The following is a 16464-nucleotide window of genomic DNA, read 5'->3' as shown; positions in this document are numbered from 1 at the left end:
GCAAAAATGATGGAATAAGTGTGTTCAAAGCAAGAGGGAGGGTTCTGTTTGTTGAGACAAAGTCTCCTGTGGAGCCCAGGCTGGCCATGAGCTCATGACATCCTCCTGAGTCAGCCTCCCAAGAGCTGGCATTACAGGCATCCACCACTTCTCCTCGCTCAAGAGGGAGGATTTTGAGGTGGGGGCGGAGATTCATGGCTGGGTGTCTTTTTACTGTAAGACATTTTAAGCAAATGGGCTGGGGAGACAGCTTAGTGGCTTAAGCACCTGACTGGCATGTGAAAGGCCACAGTTTGATCCCTGGAACTGCAAAATAAATAAATAAATAAATAAATAAAATTTTAAAATTGAAGGGGCCAGGAATATAGCTCTGTGGCACAATGACTTCTTGGCAAGCATGAAGTCCTGAGTTCAATTTCCAGTACCAAAATAAATAAATAAATAGTATGTTTCTGTAATTTTTTTTTTTTTTTTTTTTTTTTTTTTTTTTTTTTTTTTTTTGTATTTTAGTACGGGTCCACAGGGTCTTGCTATGTAGATCGGACTCCTAGTGATCCTCCTGTTTTCAGCCTCCCAAGTGCTGGGCTTACAGGAGCGTACCACCACAAGCAGTCCCAATCACCTTCTCAGGGCACCCCTGGGGGCGCGGCCGGCACTGTACCCCGGGGTTGAACCCTGGCCGCTGCATCTGCCTAAGCAAGCACTTTAATCTGCTGAGCTATTTGGCTGGCCCTTGTGATAAATTTTTCTAAATAAACAGTTGCCGTATATTTTGGTCATCACTTTTGGGTACCCATTTGTGCTCATATTATAAAAAGCAAAACCCTTCAAGGTAAGAGCTAAGATGACTGTGAGGCTGGGAATCCAGCTCAGGGGCACAGCACCTGCCTAGCAAGCAGAAGGCTCTAAATTCAATTACTGGTACAATAAAAAAGATTTAAAAAAATAAATAAATCTAGGGGGCCAGGGAGATGGCTCAGTAGAATAAGCACTTCCCTGGCAAGCACAAGGGCCTGAGTTCAATCCCCGATTCCTCAAAATAAATAAATAAATAAATCTAAAAATAAATGAATAAATAAAATAACTGTCAGATGAGGAATATGAAAACCTGTATCTCAATTCCCCAAGATGAATGTAATTATTATGTATCATAAACAATAACTAATAAAAGGGCTGGCCAGATAGCTCAGGGGATTAAAGCGCCTGCTTAGGCAGATGCAGGGACTGGGGTTTAATCCCCAGCCTGCGTGCCAGCCCCGCCCCTGGGGCATGCTGAGACTGCAGCTAAGACTGGGCGTGGTAGCACCCCCCTGTAATGCCAGCACTGCATGCCTGTAATTCCAGGGTTTGGGAGGCTGAAAACAGGAGGATCAGGGGCCAGGGAGATAGCTCAGTAGAATAAGTACTTGCTTAGTAAGCACAAGGCCCTGAGTTCAATTCCCGGTTCTGAGGGAAAAAAAAAGCAAGAAGACCACTAGGAGTCCAGTATGTGTAGTGAGGCCCTGTATGTACTAAGTACTTTTTTTTTTGCAGAGCTGGGGATTGAACTCAGGAATATATTAAAATTAAAAAAAAAAACTATGTGAGTATAGAGGCAACTTTTATCCTTGTCAGGAGAGGGGGAGGCAAGCTGGAAGACGGCACAGTGCCTGTGCGTGTGTGCGTGCGCGTGCTAGAGATTGAGTCCAGAGCCTCATGTATGTGGAGCATGATATCTACCCCCCAGTGACATCCCTAGCTCTTAATTTTGACACCGGATTTTGGTAAGTCACTGAGTTGCCCAGGCTGGGCTTGAACTTGTGTCCTCCTGCCCTAGATTCACCAGTAGTTGGGATCACAGGTGTGCACCACTGCTCCCAGTTTAGTATTTTTTTTTTAATGTTGAAACTTGAGAGAAAACATGAATAAAACATCTAGCTTCACTCACTATTACATAACTTTGAGAACAACTAGCCAGGCATGGTGGTGCACACCTATCACCCCAGCTTTTAGAAGGCCGAGGCAGGAGGATTGTCATGAGTTTGAGTTTAGCCTGAGCTACACAATGAAGCCCTGTCTCAGGCAACAAAAACTTTTTTTTTTTCTTTCTTTCTTTCTACTTATTTACTTATTGGATACAGGGTCTCACTATGCAGTTCAGACTCATAACGATCCTCCTGTCTCAGCCTCCCCAGCACTGGCATGTGGTACTGGGGAATGAACACAGGTCTCTGCGCTTGCCAGGCAGGTGCTTAGCCTGCTGAGCTTTCTCCAGCTATGCAGCTCAGGCTGGCCTTGAGCTCAATTTGTGGTCCAGGCTGGTCTCGAACTCGCAATGATCCTCTTGCCTCAGCCTCCCGAGTGCTGGGATTACAGGAGTGCACCACCACACCCAGCCCAAAAACATTTTTTTTTTTATTTTTATTTTTTAGAAGGGCTTTTTTTTTTTTTTTTTTTTTTTTTTTTTCCAGAACCGGGGATTGAACTCAGGCCCTTGCGCTTGCCAGGGAAGCACTTATTCCACTGAGCCATCTCCCTGGCCCCCAAAAACATTTAAAAAAATGAACAAAACAGAGCACCCTGAAGGTGCAGGCCACAAGGCGGGACAATCCCTTAGTCTCCTGTTGGCCTGCCTGTAGATCGCAGCTCTCACCTGCGGATTCTGACCACTGGTTGCCTAGGTTACTTTTCAGGGACTTGGAGACTGTGTCCAAGCCATCACGGAGGTCTGTACATGCCCCGGATGATCTTGTGACATCTGGAGGCCAACCTCCCCCCATGAGCGTGCGTGGCAAGAAGACCAGGGAAGAGACTTCATGCACAGCCCACTGATGCCCCCTCCTCTGGCTGCCTTTCCCTGCTCCTTAAATCCCACTGCAGGTCCCACACCCTGCCCTGTCCCCACCCCCTGTACTGCAGGCCATACTCGGGGCCCTCACACTGAGCTCCATCTCAGCCAGTTTTATAGAGTGTTTGAGACAGTCTCTCGCTAAATTGCACAGCTGCAGTGGCTGGATCCACATCTGTGATCCTCCTGCCTCAGCCTCAGGGCTGGGTAACAGCTGTGGACCACCTCACGCTGTATCACCCGAAATCCCTTTGAGCCCTATCTTCTGGGAGGGCAGATCTGCAATCTGGGTCTGTGTGGCAGCCCCTTATTGGCTCCTCCAGAGGTCAGCCAAATGGGCCTGGTTTGGCAACAATCTATGCAGTTTTAGTTTAAATAGACACAGAAATATTTCATGTATTTTACACACTAATATATAATATGTATTTATGTCATCTGTGTGACCCATGATATATGCATGATATTTTTTTGTTTAAGACAGGGACTCCCATGTAGTTTAGGCTGACCTTGAACTCATGGTGATCCTCTTGCCCCAGCCTCCCCAGTGCTGGGATCACAGGCATGTAGCACCTCACCTGACCCAAGGCAGAATTTTTTTTTTTTTTGCGGAACCGGGGATTGAACTAAGACCCTTGCGCTGGCCAGGGAAGAGCTTATACTGAGCCATCTCCCTGGCCCCTTTTTTGTCTGAGAAAGGGTTTCACTATTTAGTTCAGGCTAGCCTGGAGCTCAACTTTGTAGCCCAATTTGCAAAGATCCTCCTTCCTCAGCCTCCCAAGTGCTGGGATTATAGGCATATGCCAAACCTCAGACTGGTAGTGATCCTCCTGTTTTCAGCTTCCTGAGCGCTTGCCAGGGAAGCGCTTATTCCACTGAGCCATCTCCCTGGCCCCCTGAGCTGAAATTTTTTATAGCACTAAAATACTTGTTCCCTAAATTTATGAGCTTATGTTTTTTTCTTTTGTACCTGAGGTACCTGTCTGAATGTGTATTTTTACTTTATGACAAACTTTTTTTTTTTTTTTTTTTTTTTTGCGGAACTGGGAATTGAACTCAGACTGTTGCACTTGTGAGCCATCTTCCCAGCCCTATAACAAACTTTATATGAAAATAATTTTATTATTGGGGCCAGGGATATAACTCAGCGACATAAGCACCTGTCTGGTAAGCACAAGGTCCCCAGTTCAATCCCTGGTATCATAAAACAAAAATAAAACCTCTAGGGGGCCGGGGAGATAGCTCAGCGGTCTAAGCACCTGCCTAGCACAAGTGCAAGGACCAGGGTTCGATCTCCAGTACTGCATGCCCTACCAGCCCTGGAATACCAGGTGTGCTGTGCTAGTCCTGAAACTGGGCTTCGTAGCAAATGCCTGTAATCCCGCGCTGGGGAGGCTGAGACAGAAGGATCACTATGAGTCTGAGCTGCACAGGGTCCAATAAAAAACTGTCTCCTAGCTGGCCATGGTGGTGCACAACTGTGATCCCAGCACACGGGAGGCTGAGGTAGGAGGATCACTGTGAGTGAGGGGCCTGGACTACCTAGCGAGACTGTCTCAAAACACACACATCGTTCTTCTGCACCAGTGACACCAGGCCTTCATGACCTCGACCCCAGCAGAGCTGTGGTAGCATCACTCTTGTCAGAAGGAAGAGCCCAGGGTCAGGGAGAGGGGCCTTCAGAGAACACAGTCCTGTGGACTAAAGCGCCTGCTTTGGCAAGTGCAGGGACCACAGATCGGCGCCCCAGCACCACACGCCTTGCCAGCCCCGCTCCCAGGGCAGGCTGAGCCAGCTACCAAAACTGGGAGTGGTAGTGCACGCCTGTAATCTGAGTGCTGGGGAGGCTGAGACAGGAGGATCACCAAGTCCTAGCTGTGCAGCGAGACCTTGTACCAAATAAATGATTTAAAAATTTTTTTTTAAATGAAACCAAAAAGTTAAAAGGAAAAAACCAACCCAGGCAGTTATGTCAGCCTATTGTCTGTCCATTTGCTTTTTGCAGTGTGGATGGCTGCCAGGCAGGGGGCAGAGGGCAGGGCAGGGCCTGGTGCCAAGCACACATCTCTAATTGCTGTCTTGGGGGCTTCAAGCCCAGACTGCCCTTCTGCTGGAGACCAGCAGGCTCCTGCTATGCTCTAGGTTGGCCTTCACCTTTCCTATGTACCCTAGGCTGGGTCAAACTCGCCATCCTCCTGCCTCAGCCTCCTGAATGTACCGCCAAGCTTGGCCCCATCATCACTTCTGGCCCATTACTTTTGGCATTTTCACCCTGTGATCCGAGCTGAAGTGCCACCAGGTGGCCAGCTCGGAAAGTACACACAGAAAGGGTCCTAGTGGCCTGAGTCTTCCCACCAGTGACCAGCTCTTTGGTTGGCATTTTTAGCAAGCTGTTCCCCAAAGACAAACCAAAGTAGTTTGCTTGACTTAGAACTCGGCAGTCAAATTACGCTGGAGGCGCGGGAGCCCAGTTGTGGCTTATGCAAACTGGGGCACGGGGAATCCAGGGCTTGAAGGACCGCTAGGGAGCTGTCCCTCTCCTCCTGCTCCACCCCCACCCGACACAGGGCCCATTTCCTCATGGTCACAGGATGGCTGCGGCACCACAGGCCCCGGACAATGCCAGCCCCGGAGGCCACACTAGCTCGTACTGCTTGCGTGCAGCTCGGTGGCCACGACATGTTCACAGCAGTCACGAGTTCACTGCCACCCTCCGCCACACACAGTAGAGACAGGCGTGTGACAGGCACCCCTCCCTCTTCCACAGGGAGCCTTTTTCTGCCTGACCTTGGCTAAAGCCACCAGAAGACCCAAATAAATCAGTCTCCACCCAATGTGCTTTATAGGAGAGATTTATTTGAAGAAATATTACAACATATAAAAACTACATAAAGTCTTAATTTCCACTTTACAGTGGAAGATCTGATATAATGCATAATAAAAAACTTTTAAAATCCAGAATGCACAAAGAACGGCACAGTTTGATCACTAAGTCATTAGTCGATAAGCAAACCTCACGGACAGCCTCGTGTCGCCAAGGCCACGGACTCTGCACGACACACCAGAACCGACAGATCAACATGAGAAACGAGGACGACACCAGTGCACGTGAGGTCTCCTGGTGGCAGACACGGGGACAGCAGGACCTAGGCCTTAGCAGCTGCCCCCTCCTGCTGCGCCTTTGCTTTAGCTGGAAGGGAACGAGGCAGCAAAGTCACTGGGACGCACGCAGCGTGGGGACTGCTGCTGCTCTCCCATGGAGGCAAGCCAGTACCTGCAGCGATCTCCCGGGCCTTGTCCAGCATACACAGCTTGATCTCCAAGCCAATGGCTTTGGCTAGGGGAGGAGGCACGGCGTTGCCCACCTGTGGGGAGAGGGACAGAGGGCAGTGCCGAGTGGCTTGGATCTCTGGCCAGCCACCCCCACAGCATTTGGTCATGTACAAGGGCGGCCCCAGGAGAGCTCAGGGCCGCCAGTCTTGCCTGGCTTCCACTGAGCCCCTGCACAGTGGGCTCGAGCCAGGCTTCTCTCTCAGCCTTACTCTGGGCTGAGCCTGTGCCTGTACTACGGGTGACACCCACATGCTCCAGGGACTGACCTGCCGGTGTCGGTCCAGGATGTTGCCAAAGAGGCGGTAGGTGTCAGGGAAGCCCTGGGAGCGGGCACACTCCCGCACGCTCACCACGCGGTGCTGCTCAGGGTGCAGAACACGGCCCTGGGGCGAGAGGGGGTGTCAGGCCGCAGGCTCTGCTGCTGCAAGCACAGGCGCAGGGCCCCCTCCCTCAGCGCTGCACCCACCTGCTTGCCCATGGGTTCAGGGTTGGTGACGGTGGTGCTGAAGAAGCCGTCCCACTCCAGGCGCCCGTACAGGCCCGCCCAGTGGTTGTGCCTGTTCCCAGTGTGTGGCAGGCACCAGGGGATGAGCGTGTTGAATTGTCTGGCTGCGGGATCACAGGGCTTGCCGGCAGCTACAAGAAAAATGTAGTGAGGCCCAGTGGGCAGGTAGGCAGGGGTACATCACCTGGGAAGGGACAGCCATAGCCACACACCCTCTGCACAGGAGCAGACGCCGCGCAGGGCGCCCGAGCTGCTGTTGCCGTTCTTCTTGTCCTGGTGGGTGTAGCGCAGCTGCTTGGCCAGGGTGCCATCCGAGAGCTGCACCTCGATGTTGGGCAGGTCACGCCAGTCTGAGCCAGGGGCCAGCGGGATGTGTCTCATGCGGGCGGCCACCAATGGGCTCATATCCTACAAGAGCGCGGGAGGCACCAGCTCTCACCTGGCCTGGGAGAGGAACCCAGGGCCTTGCACCTATGGGAGAGGACAGCCCCCGCCATGGAGCAAGAACAGAGAGCAGGGGCAGGCAGGGTGGGCATGGACAAAGGGACGAACGGCAGTGTGACATCCCCACTGAGCCTGCAGGCTGAGGAGGGAGGAGCTGGGAAGGGAACAGGGGTGCTGCTGGGAGAAAAGGCAGAGGAGGCACAGGTGAGAGACAAGGTACACTGCCCAAGCCAGCGCAGGATGGCAGCAGCTCAGCCAGGCCAGGGGGGCACTGAGCTGAGGCCTGAGGCTGGAGGCTGGAGGCTGGGAGTCGGGCCGGGAAGGGTGGAGATTGCTACGCCCCCAGAACCTCCCGGGCCTGGCCAGCCACCAAGGCCACTGAACGGCTACCTTGCAGATGTGGTCCCTGACAGTGGGCTGGTAGTGGGAGCCCCGCAGCTGTCTCTGGAACCAGGACTGTGGCTCCCCATTGTATGCGATCTCAGGGGCAGAGGCCCCATTCCGGATCTCAGGGAGGTCAGACATCGTGTCCCGCACCGTGATAGTTCGGAAGGGGGCCGAGCCCAACCTGTGGTGGAGCAGAGCATGCTGACACTTCCAAGACACGGCTGCTCCTGCAGCCCTGCCCTCTCTGGGGAGGGCCGCAGGTCCCAGCCCCTACCGTGTGATATTGCTGACAAATTTCTTGTCGTCCACCACGACGCTCAGCTGGCAGGCACGGGGTGCAAACACATGCAGGGGCTCCGGGAACACAGGCAGCTTCTCCCCAGGGGCCGCAGCCAGGATGATGGCCCGCCGCCGCGTCTGTGCCACACCATACTGACCAGCCTGGGGGGAGGGGAGACACGGTATCAGCCAGTGCCCACTGGAAAGGACAGGGACCCGCTGGGGACCCCACCAGCACTGTGGGCAACAGCAGGGGAGGCTGGCATTTTGCCACCTGTCTGACAGCAGGGACGCTTGACAACCAAGGGCCCGGGAGCACAATCATCTGGCTGTAGGCCTCCAGGGTATCCAGAGGACTCAGCCTTCAGGAGGCGCCCACTAGGCTGGGTGCCAGCCCTGTGCCATTTTGTTGGCAGCAACCCAGGGCTTTCACTCTGAGCTACAGCACCAGCCTTTTCCACTTTTTAAAATTTTAAGACTGGGTCTCACTACAGTGCAAGACTGCCAGGATGGGCTCGAGCTTGTGGCATTCCTGGCTCAGCCTCTGAGTGCTGGGACGATAGGCAGATGTCACCACAACCATCTGTCTGTGCCGAGTTCAGAAAGTGCCATGCAGGTGGGCACCAGCAGGACCACACTGGCCAAATGACACACTGAGAGGGGCAGCCCCACAGTCACCTGCAGCACGCCGAAGGTGCACTGGTAGCCCATGCGGACCAGGCAGCGCAGCGTCAGCTTTAGCACCATGGAGCGCTTGAAGGACACGAAGTTCCTGACGTTCTCCAGCAGGAAGAAGCGGGGCCGGTAGTAGTCACAGTAGCTGTGGGTAGGCAGATGCACAGGGTCACCATGGGGAGGGCAAGTGCTGTGGTGCCAAGGAGCTGCACCTGTCCTAGCCCTGCAACCCTTACCTGAGGAAGGAGACCACCAGGGAGTTCTTGAACTTGGAGTAGGTGCGCGAGTTGAAGCGGTTCATGCCGCTGAAGCCCTGGCAGGGGGGGCCCCCACATAGCATCTCCACATCTCCCTTCTGGGGCAGCCGCTGGTCGAGGGAGTTGGCCACATTGCCGGCCATGACCAGCTTGAGCAGGACATTGCAGTCCTCGGTGAACACTGTAGAGCCTGGGTTGTTCAGCCGGAATGCCTGGGCTGCGGGCTCCCACATCTCGACGGCCCACAGTGTCTCGCAGATGCCTGGGGATGCGAGGACAACAGCGTGCTTGCAGCCCACCAGAGCTGGGACAGGCTAGAGGACACGAGGCTTGCCTGGCACAGCCTTACCTGCCTGGTGGAAGCCCTCAGACAGCCCCCCGCAGCCCGAGAACACATCCAGGGTCCGCAGCTTGGGGAGCTTGATGGCCAGCTCTGGCTCACTGGGCTCCAATACCTGAGATTTTGTCTTGCCTTTACCTGGAGGGGACAGGCCATGGGTGAGCACAAGTGTGCCGGTGGCAGCAGCTACAGAGGGCTTCCAACCAGCCCGCCCAGGGCCTACCTTTCCCCTTCCCTTTGCCCTTGTTTCCTGGGCTGCGGGCATGGTTCGGGGGATCCTCAAAGGTTTTGCTCTTCGAATTGTAGGCCTAGAAAGGACAGAACCACAGTCTAGGACAGGAAGGCCTCTGCCTCCTGACAGACTGGTGAGAAGCTGATGTGGTAAAGAGTCGACAGCTCCCTAAGCAGACCCATACAAGCAGCTTGATTTTACTTCACTGGAAACTGGGATCCAGTGCAAGTATTTTTACTGGGCCAACACTATAATGCATGCTGTGATGATTGTGGCGGCGGCAGCAGAGCACAGGAACAGAAGGTGTCGCCTTGAGGCGAACTCGCGGAGGGGCCAAGCTCAAGCACTTCTGGGCCTGTGCTTCCTCACAGTGCCTGGCCCCACAGTCCTACGGACCTGGCCTGGAGGCAACACAGGCAGCCTGGTAAAGGGACTGAGCAAAGGGCAGGGCTGTGTCCCCCACGGAAAAGGGACATTTGGCCGACTCACATGGGGACACTGGCTGGGCCAGGAGAGGCCACCTAAGGGTCTTCAGATTTGAGCTACATTAAGACTGATGTTACACTACATTGTTCTTTTCCTTTAAACTCGGTGTTAGCAGGTGTGGTGGTACAAGCCTATAGCCTCAGCACTCTGGGAGGTTGAGGCAGAAAGATCACAAGCTCAAGCCCAGCTGGACCACTTAGAGATTTAGGGAAATTTTGTCTCAAATTTTAAAAAAGGGCTAGGTATGTACGTTCAGTGCAAAGGCCCTTGCTTCAGTCCTTCAGAGAACAAGAACAGAACAGGAAAGGGGAAGCAGATGAGCACTACGCTCCTGGACAGCCTGCTGCTGGAGACCTGTACACCAACAGCTCTTCGGGCACCAGAGCTCTTTCCCCCCCGGCCCCACGAGTACTTTCCCAGCAAAGTCAGGGCCGGCACCCAGCGCGTGGGCTCCGCACACCTGGCCCACCCACCTCAAGGAAGTAGAAGCGGTCGGGGCCGCCCATGGAGAAGTCCTGCAGGGACTCCAGATCCTCGCCGTACTCCACGGTGCAGCGGCCCTGCACGGCCCGGAACTCCACCACAGCCTCCTCATCGCTCCAGTACAGCAGGTTGATGTCGGCGTGGTAGCTCGCAGAGGTGGACTTGTGGGTGTTCTCAGGCCTGTGGGCCGGAGCAACTCTATGAGCAGCGCTCCCCAGGTACAGGGCAGAGCATCCCTTACCCAGAAGGCCAGGAGCCACCAGGCCTCGGAGTTCAGATTGTACATACTTAAGACTTTAGGGTAGAAGCCAAACCTAAATGCAGATTCACCAATGTCTCCTAAAATCTCACCCACAGACCCTGGAGGTGATTGTCTACGCTATTTTGAGAAGCCCTGAATTTTGACAGTGACCTGCTTCCCACTTCTGGTTGGAAGCCTTGCGGATTTTCATGTTAGGGCTATCTAACCTACAAACACATCAAATCACCTTCCTGGGGGTCCTCAGTGAGCCCCAGCAGAGGCAACAAACCCTGATGCAGTCAGTTTGACTACCTGCCCCCACTCGGCCCCCAATGCCACAGACAGGATGGGACTCCTGGCCAAGGCCCCAAGGCCCCATTGCTGACGTCCACCCGAGCCCTGCAGCGACATAAGCAGTGCCATCCACCTCACCACAAGGACCACTTGTATGGCTTCCCCTTCTTGGCCTGTCAGATGGAACCTGTCCTCTCCTTGTGGTTACCACCAATGACCACACGGGGTATGAAAACCCTCACTGTCTACAGCTAAGAGACGAGGTAGGATAACCTGACCCCATGTGGGTTCCTTGCTGGTCACTGCGGTTCCAAGGAGACCAGAGCAACCCCAGACAGCACAAGGCCCAGGGGACCGAGAAACAGGCCCCAGAGTTGAACAGCCCAGGCCTGCCCTGCTGCTCGGGCTGCACCCTGGGTGTCCAACGAGGACATCTTTTGGAGAAGGGGCTTAGTGGCTCCTTCGTCTGTGGGTGGGAGGCTGGGGATGGCCCCAGCGCGAGTGTGCTAAATGAAGACTATACCGAGCCACACCCTGCCAGGCCCTCAAGCCTAAAAATAAAGACCTGAAGGCTAGCGCTCTGAACCCCACTGACACCCACACGTCATCAGCTGCCCCAGCGACTCGTAGGAGCACTGCCACCACAGCCCGCCCGGCTCCCACAGCCTTCCCTGCTCTGCCGACCTGTAAAACTTGTTGAGCTTGATTTTGATCTCCGCCTCGTTGGGCTTGCCATTGGTCTTCTTGGGACAAAAGATCTCTTTTATCCGGCCGATCCGGTAGGGCTCCGGGGCATCCAGGTTGCTGCCCTTGATGTAGTCGGAGTACTTTCGGTAGTGCTCTGGGTACAGCTCCTCATCTACCGGCTCCTTCCGTGGGCGCTTCAGGGGGCTGGAGAGCCTGATGCTGTGGAGGAGCAGCCGCCAGGCATTGCCGACATGAGGTCTTACTGGAGTCAGCAATGTGGCTGACCATAAGGACCCGGCCTGGTCAGGTCCAGCCCACATGCTGGCATAGCCAGCCTTGACTGCAGTTGCCCAGTCTCAGAGTAAGGACTAGGGAGAGAGCTCAGCGCAGAAGCCCCAGGATCAAACCAAAGAGAAGTCCCCAGCTCGTGAGCTGCCTCCGGGCCATGCAGCAGCATGCACTTCCAGCGTGTGACTAGCTCCGGTCCCTGGGGACAGGAGCTCAGCTGCTGGGGCCCTGCCCCACATGTGTCCACTCAGCCTCTGACTAGAACTCTATGAAGAGGACATCAGCAGCCCAGGTACCTAAGGCCCTCTGACAGGTGAAAGTCACTGTCATTAAGTCACTGTCATTTCACAGCCCTCACCATGGCGTGATAAGCACAGACTGAGACAAGGCAGGGAAAAGCCTAGGGAAGGGACAGTGGATTGTAGCACCCCAAAGCCTGTGGGTTGGACTTGTGAAAGGCAGCTGCCTCAACCTCCCCACCTGCCCCTGGCACTCCCCTGTGGAGCGTGATGGGACAGAGACTCAGTGTCTCACCCCCACAACACGCCTCTGCAGTGGTTTAGGGGTTCAGTGCCCCCATGAGCTTGTTAAAGGCCTGGACCCCAGGCTGCTGTTGAGGAGCCCTCTGGACAAGCGACACTCACTTGAAGGCGAAGGCCTCCGGGGGCAGGTACACGCCGTCACCCACCCGGTACAGGACGCCATTCTTGGTGGCGGAGCTGTAGAGGACTCGACCGTCCAGGTCCTCCAGCTGATCCAGGACGCGGGGGAGCTCCTTCTGCCTCAGCTCTGCCAGGTGGGCGCAGCTCGCACAGAACCTGAGGGAACGAAGCACCAAAAAGTCGCGGCTAAGCCGGACTCTGGGGACAGCGCAGCAGAGCGCACAGTCCCAGGTGTCTGAAGGAGCCAGGCTCCTCACACTCTAAGAGAACGCAAGCAGATGGCAGGCAGGACACCAGCCTGTAGAGCACGCATATGCACACCCGCCACAAGCACGAAGGCTGAGCACGCCGCAAGAACACCTCCTCCAGGAAGGTGAAGCAGGCACTTGAGAAGACGCAGCAGCACTCAGGGCTTTTCCAGGGCATAGTGGAGACGGCATCCACAGCTCTGGTACTAGAGACAGGCTTGCTAGGTTACCCACGCTGGGATCAAACTTGTGATCCTCTTGCCTCAGCCAAGAGTGTGGGATGACAGCAGCAGGCCAGGGGCTGGGGCACAGCTCAGCGGCAGAACATGTGCTCGGCTTCTGCAAGGCCTGGGTTCCAGCGCCCACACCCACCTACATATCTGACACAAAACAAGAGCACAGCCTGCAGAGGGGCACAGAACCTAAGCGAGCCATCCCCGGCTGCACCCTTTCACCTGCACTGCTGTCTACGAACAGTCCTGACTCATGAGGGCTTTAATTTTCATCTTTTCTTGGTAGCATCAGCACTGGGACCTGGGCCCTGCGCACGGCGGGCAGACGGTGCTCCACAGCCCTGGCCGACCTCTTCCTGGGCAACCATCTGAACCTGTGGTCCTCTTGGGACACGGTGGCAGCAGCGGGCCACCGCTTTCCATCGCTTAAATCTCCAGCACCTACAGTCTGCACTGCCGGTGACTTTGGACACTGTGGGACAAGCTGCAGGAGACACCCAACACCCAGCCCCAGAGCGACCCTCACAAGACACATTGCGCTCTGTGTGCGGTGCTGGCCTTGCTATGCCGAGCCATGGAAGCTGTGAGGTTAGGTGTACTCAACACATTATTTCTGATTTTTGACACAAGGTCTTGTTATGTAGCCCAGGCTAGTCTTAACTCCTGGTGAACTTTTTGCCTCAGCTTCTCGAGTGCTGGGGTCACAGACGTGCACCACCACACCTGGCTTCTAGCAACTTTTGACCCTCAGCTATCTTGAACTCGAGCTGGCCTGCGGCGGGCACAGCTGCACTGCAAGCCAAGGAGCCCCGTGTGCCTCTGGGGACAGCCATGCTGCTCTTGTCCACACAGAAGCAGCACAACATGGGAAGAAACAGGATGCAAAGCAGCAGAGGGCACCAGAAGAAAGGTTTCCCCGGAGCAAGGACCCACTGGTTAGAGTAAAACCCAACACAAGATGCTTTCAGAGGAGAAAATCCGCGGGACACAGAAGACAAGATAAGGTGTCTGGCGTGTAAGGGACAGGTGGAAAGGTGACCTGTCCGGCCCACAGCGGGGAATGACTCCAAGCGCGGAGCCCACACTCAGCTGACCCACAGGCAGGCTGACTGCACTCAGCACAGACACGGAACATGAGTGCAGGGGGGGTGCAGCCAGGGATGGCTCGCTTAGGTTCTGTGCCCCTCTGCAGGCTGTGTGCTTGGTTTGTGTCAGATATGTGGGTGGGTATGGGTTGCTGGATGCATAAGGCACGTGTCCCATGACAGCGTTGCACTGGAGGGGACCCATGCCGCCCAACTCACTTGTACTTGTTGTCCTCAGTTGGCTCCACCTTGGGAGGGGACTCAAACCGCGCATAGTCCTGGTCATACCACAGCTGGTAGAAGTAGGTCTTCTTGGGGACCACTGGCAGCATGGCCTCGGGATCCAGGCCTCCCTTTGGGGACGAGAGTGCACATCACCCACGACCCATGTGGCGGTGGCACCGGGACAAGTGGGGGGCAGGGTGGGCCCTCACCTCCATGGCCCAGTTCTCTGATGGCTGTTTGTAGACAACCTTGACCTTGCTGTGGATGTAGGAGAGCTGCATGTCCTCGCACTCATCCACCAGGAACAGCTCCAGGGGGTCCGATGTGGCCCCCAGGACTGTGTCCGCACCGGCGCAGAACCAGTGCGCGTGGAACATCTGCCCGTTGCTGCTGTCCTCCCACAGCGCCGTCACCCTGGAGTCAAGGAGAACGCAGCCAGCTGAGCAGCAGAGCTCCAAGTGCATCTACCCGGGGAGCTGGGGCCTCTGCCTGGCTTTATGCTGCCAAAGCAGCTATCACCTCCTTGCGCATGAGAACAGCAGCATGTGCGGAGGCAGGAGCAGGGGACACATACCTTGCGAGATACAGTGGCTTTGAGGGGTCGTCAGGGATGACTGAGACGCAGTCTCCCACCTCCAGGGTCTCTGCATCCATGCACACCTGCTGGTAGTAACTCTTCTTCCCATCAGTCTGCAAATGAGAAGGCGAGCTCTGGTGAGGGGTCTTGCCTGCGCAGGCCTCCAGAACCTCATTCTTAAGACTCGGAACCGCGGCTCAAGAGATACAAATAAAGACATGAACTGTCATTTCACTAGGACATCAGCAGCTGGGCATGGGGGCACTCAGCTGTAGCTCAGCACTTTGGAAGCCTGAGCCAAGAGGATCATAAGCAGGAGGTCAGTCTGGGCACCTCAGCAAGACCCTGCCCCTGCCTCAAAATAAAATTTAAAAGGTCTGGGGTGTGTGGCTTGCTTTTAGGGTGCTTGTCTCATATGCAAGAGAACCTGGGTGCCACCTCTGCACCCTATGCCCTGGGCAGGTCCCCAAGAGCACACAGGGATCTGGGAGCCTCTGAGGGTTACCTTGATGGCGTCCCCAACCCAGGAGATCCGGTTCTTGTTCTGCTTCATCTTCTTGCCCTGGTGCATCTTCTTGGGTGATGGCATCTCCGGGATGTCGTCGTCCACTTCTTCATCATCTTCCGCCTCCTTCATGGCCATGTTGGGACACCTGCAAGGCACTTGTTAGCAAGAGGCCCAAGGCAGCCCCTGAGGACACCTGGCAGCCCTGATCCTCGCCTCCAGCCCCGCAGGCATCCTCACCTCCTCTTCAGGCAGGCCTGCTTGCTGCGTCCGCAGCCCCCAAACTTCACCATGTCCTTGCAGGCCTTGCACTTGCCGCACTCAGGCCGCTGGCAAACCTAGGAGGCGTGAGAAGGCGGTGACGCAGTCACCCGCATCTCGCTTGGTTTTTTTTTTTTTAGTCTTTTTGAGGCCCCATCTCACTATGCAGTACAGGTTGACCTTGAGCTCACTTGGTAGCCCAGGATGGTCTCAAACTCAGTGATCCTCCTGCCTCAGCCTCCCAAATGCTGGATGACAGGCACATACCACCACTCCTAGCTTCCAGTTTTATTGTTTTTTTTTTGCAGAACCGAGGACTGAACTCAGGCCCTTGCGCTTGCCAGGCAAGTGTTTATTCTACCAAGCCATTTCCCCGGCCCCGTGGCTTCGTTTTGATGCACTTCTTTTGTGTGTACTGGAGGGATTGAACCTAGGGCCTCACTCTGAGCTATGTCACAAGCCTGTTTTGTTTTTCAAGTAAATTCTCACCAAGTGCCCAGCCTGGCTTCAAACTCCGTGATCCTCCTGCCTCCACCTGCCCAAGAGCTGGTATTATACACATGCAGCACCATTCTGGCAAGTAAATCAGGATCTTTAAAATATACACATTCGGGGGGGGGGGTACATATGCCTGTAATCCCAGCACTTGAGAAGCTGAGGCAGGATGAGGAGAGTTCAAGGCCAGCCTGGGGCACACACGGAAGGCAAAGGCAGACTGAATTGCGCGGTGACCCTGTCTTAAAAAAAAAAAAAAAAAAAGCCTATGTTCAATCTTGGCAGAAGTATGACAACAAGTTGGAACAAGACCACCCCTGCGGGGCTGGTGAGATGGCTCAGTGGTCTAAAGCACCTACTTAGAACAAGCTTAGCAAAACACAGGGACCGCGGTTCAATCCCCCAGCACCACATGCCA

The 16464-nt window shown here is 55.0% G+C and overlaps 1 protein-coding gene across 3 annotated transcripts in view; it reads right to left on the bottom strand.

Moving 5' to 3' along the window:
* Nucleotides 1-5667: 5667 nt before the first annotated feature.
* Nucleotides 5668-16464, bottom strand: part of Dnmt1 (DNA methyltransferase 1) — a 39556-nt gene continuing 28759 nt past the window's right edge. For all 3 annotated transcript variants that reach the window (XM_023717129.1, XM_023717128.1, XM_023717130.1), the window contains 19 exons: nt 15531-15628; nt 15291-15438; nt 14783-14898; nt 14418-14622; nt 14203-14336; nt 12400-12573; nt 11465-11686; nt 10236-10425; nt 9268-9352; nt 9054-9182; nt 8684-8966; nt 8451-8592; nt 7768-7934; nt 7497-7674; nt 6875-7070; nt 6624-6793; nt 6424-6540; nt 6099-6189; nt 5668-6014 (listed from right to left, as the gene is read on the bottom strand). In XM_023717129.1, coding sequence (XP_023572897.1) covers nt 5971-6014; nt 6099-6189; nt 6424-6540; nt 6624-6793; nt 6875-7070; nt 7497-7674; nt 7768-7934; nt 8451-8592; nt 8684-8966; nt 9054-9182; nt 9268-9352; nt 10236-10425; nt 11465-11686; nt 12400-12573; nt 14203-14336; nt 14418-14622; nt 14783-14898; nt 15291-15438; nt 15531-15628 — 2889 coding nt within the window. In that variant the 3' untranslated portion in view covers nt 5668-5970. The remainder of the gene's footprint in view (nt 6015-6098; nt 6190-6423; nt 6541-6623; nt 6794-6874; nt 7071-7496; nt 7675-7767; nt 7935-8450; nt 8593-8683; nt 8967-9053; nt 9183-9267; nt 9353-10235; nt 10426-11464; nt 11687-12399; nt 12574-14202; nt 14337-14417; nt 14623-14782; nt 14899-15290; nt 15439-15530; nt 15629-16464) is intronic.

This window comes from Octodon degus, unplaced genomic scaffold, assembly GCF_000260255.1.
Source record: "Octodon degus isolate 3935 unplaced genomic scaffold, OctDeg1.0 scaffold00050, whole genome shotgun sequence".
Lineage (NCBI taxonomy): Eukaryota > Metazoa > Chordata > Mammalia > Rodentia > Octodontidae > Octodon > Octodon degus.
The sequence above is the reverse complement of the archived record's forward strand: the minus strand, read 5'-3'. Positions and strand labels throughout refer to the sequence as shown.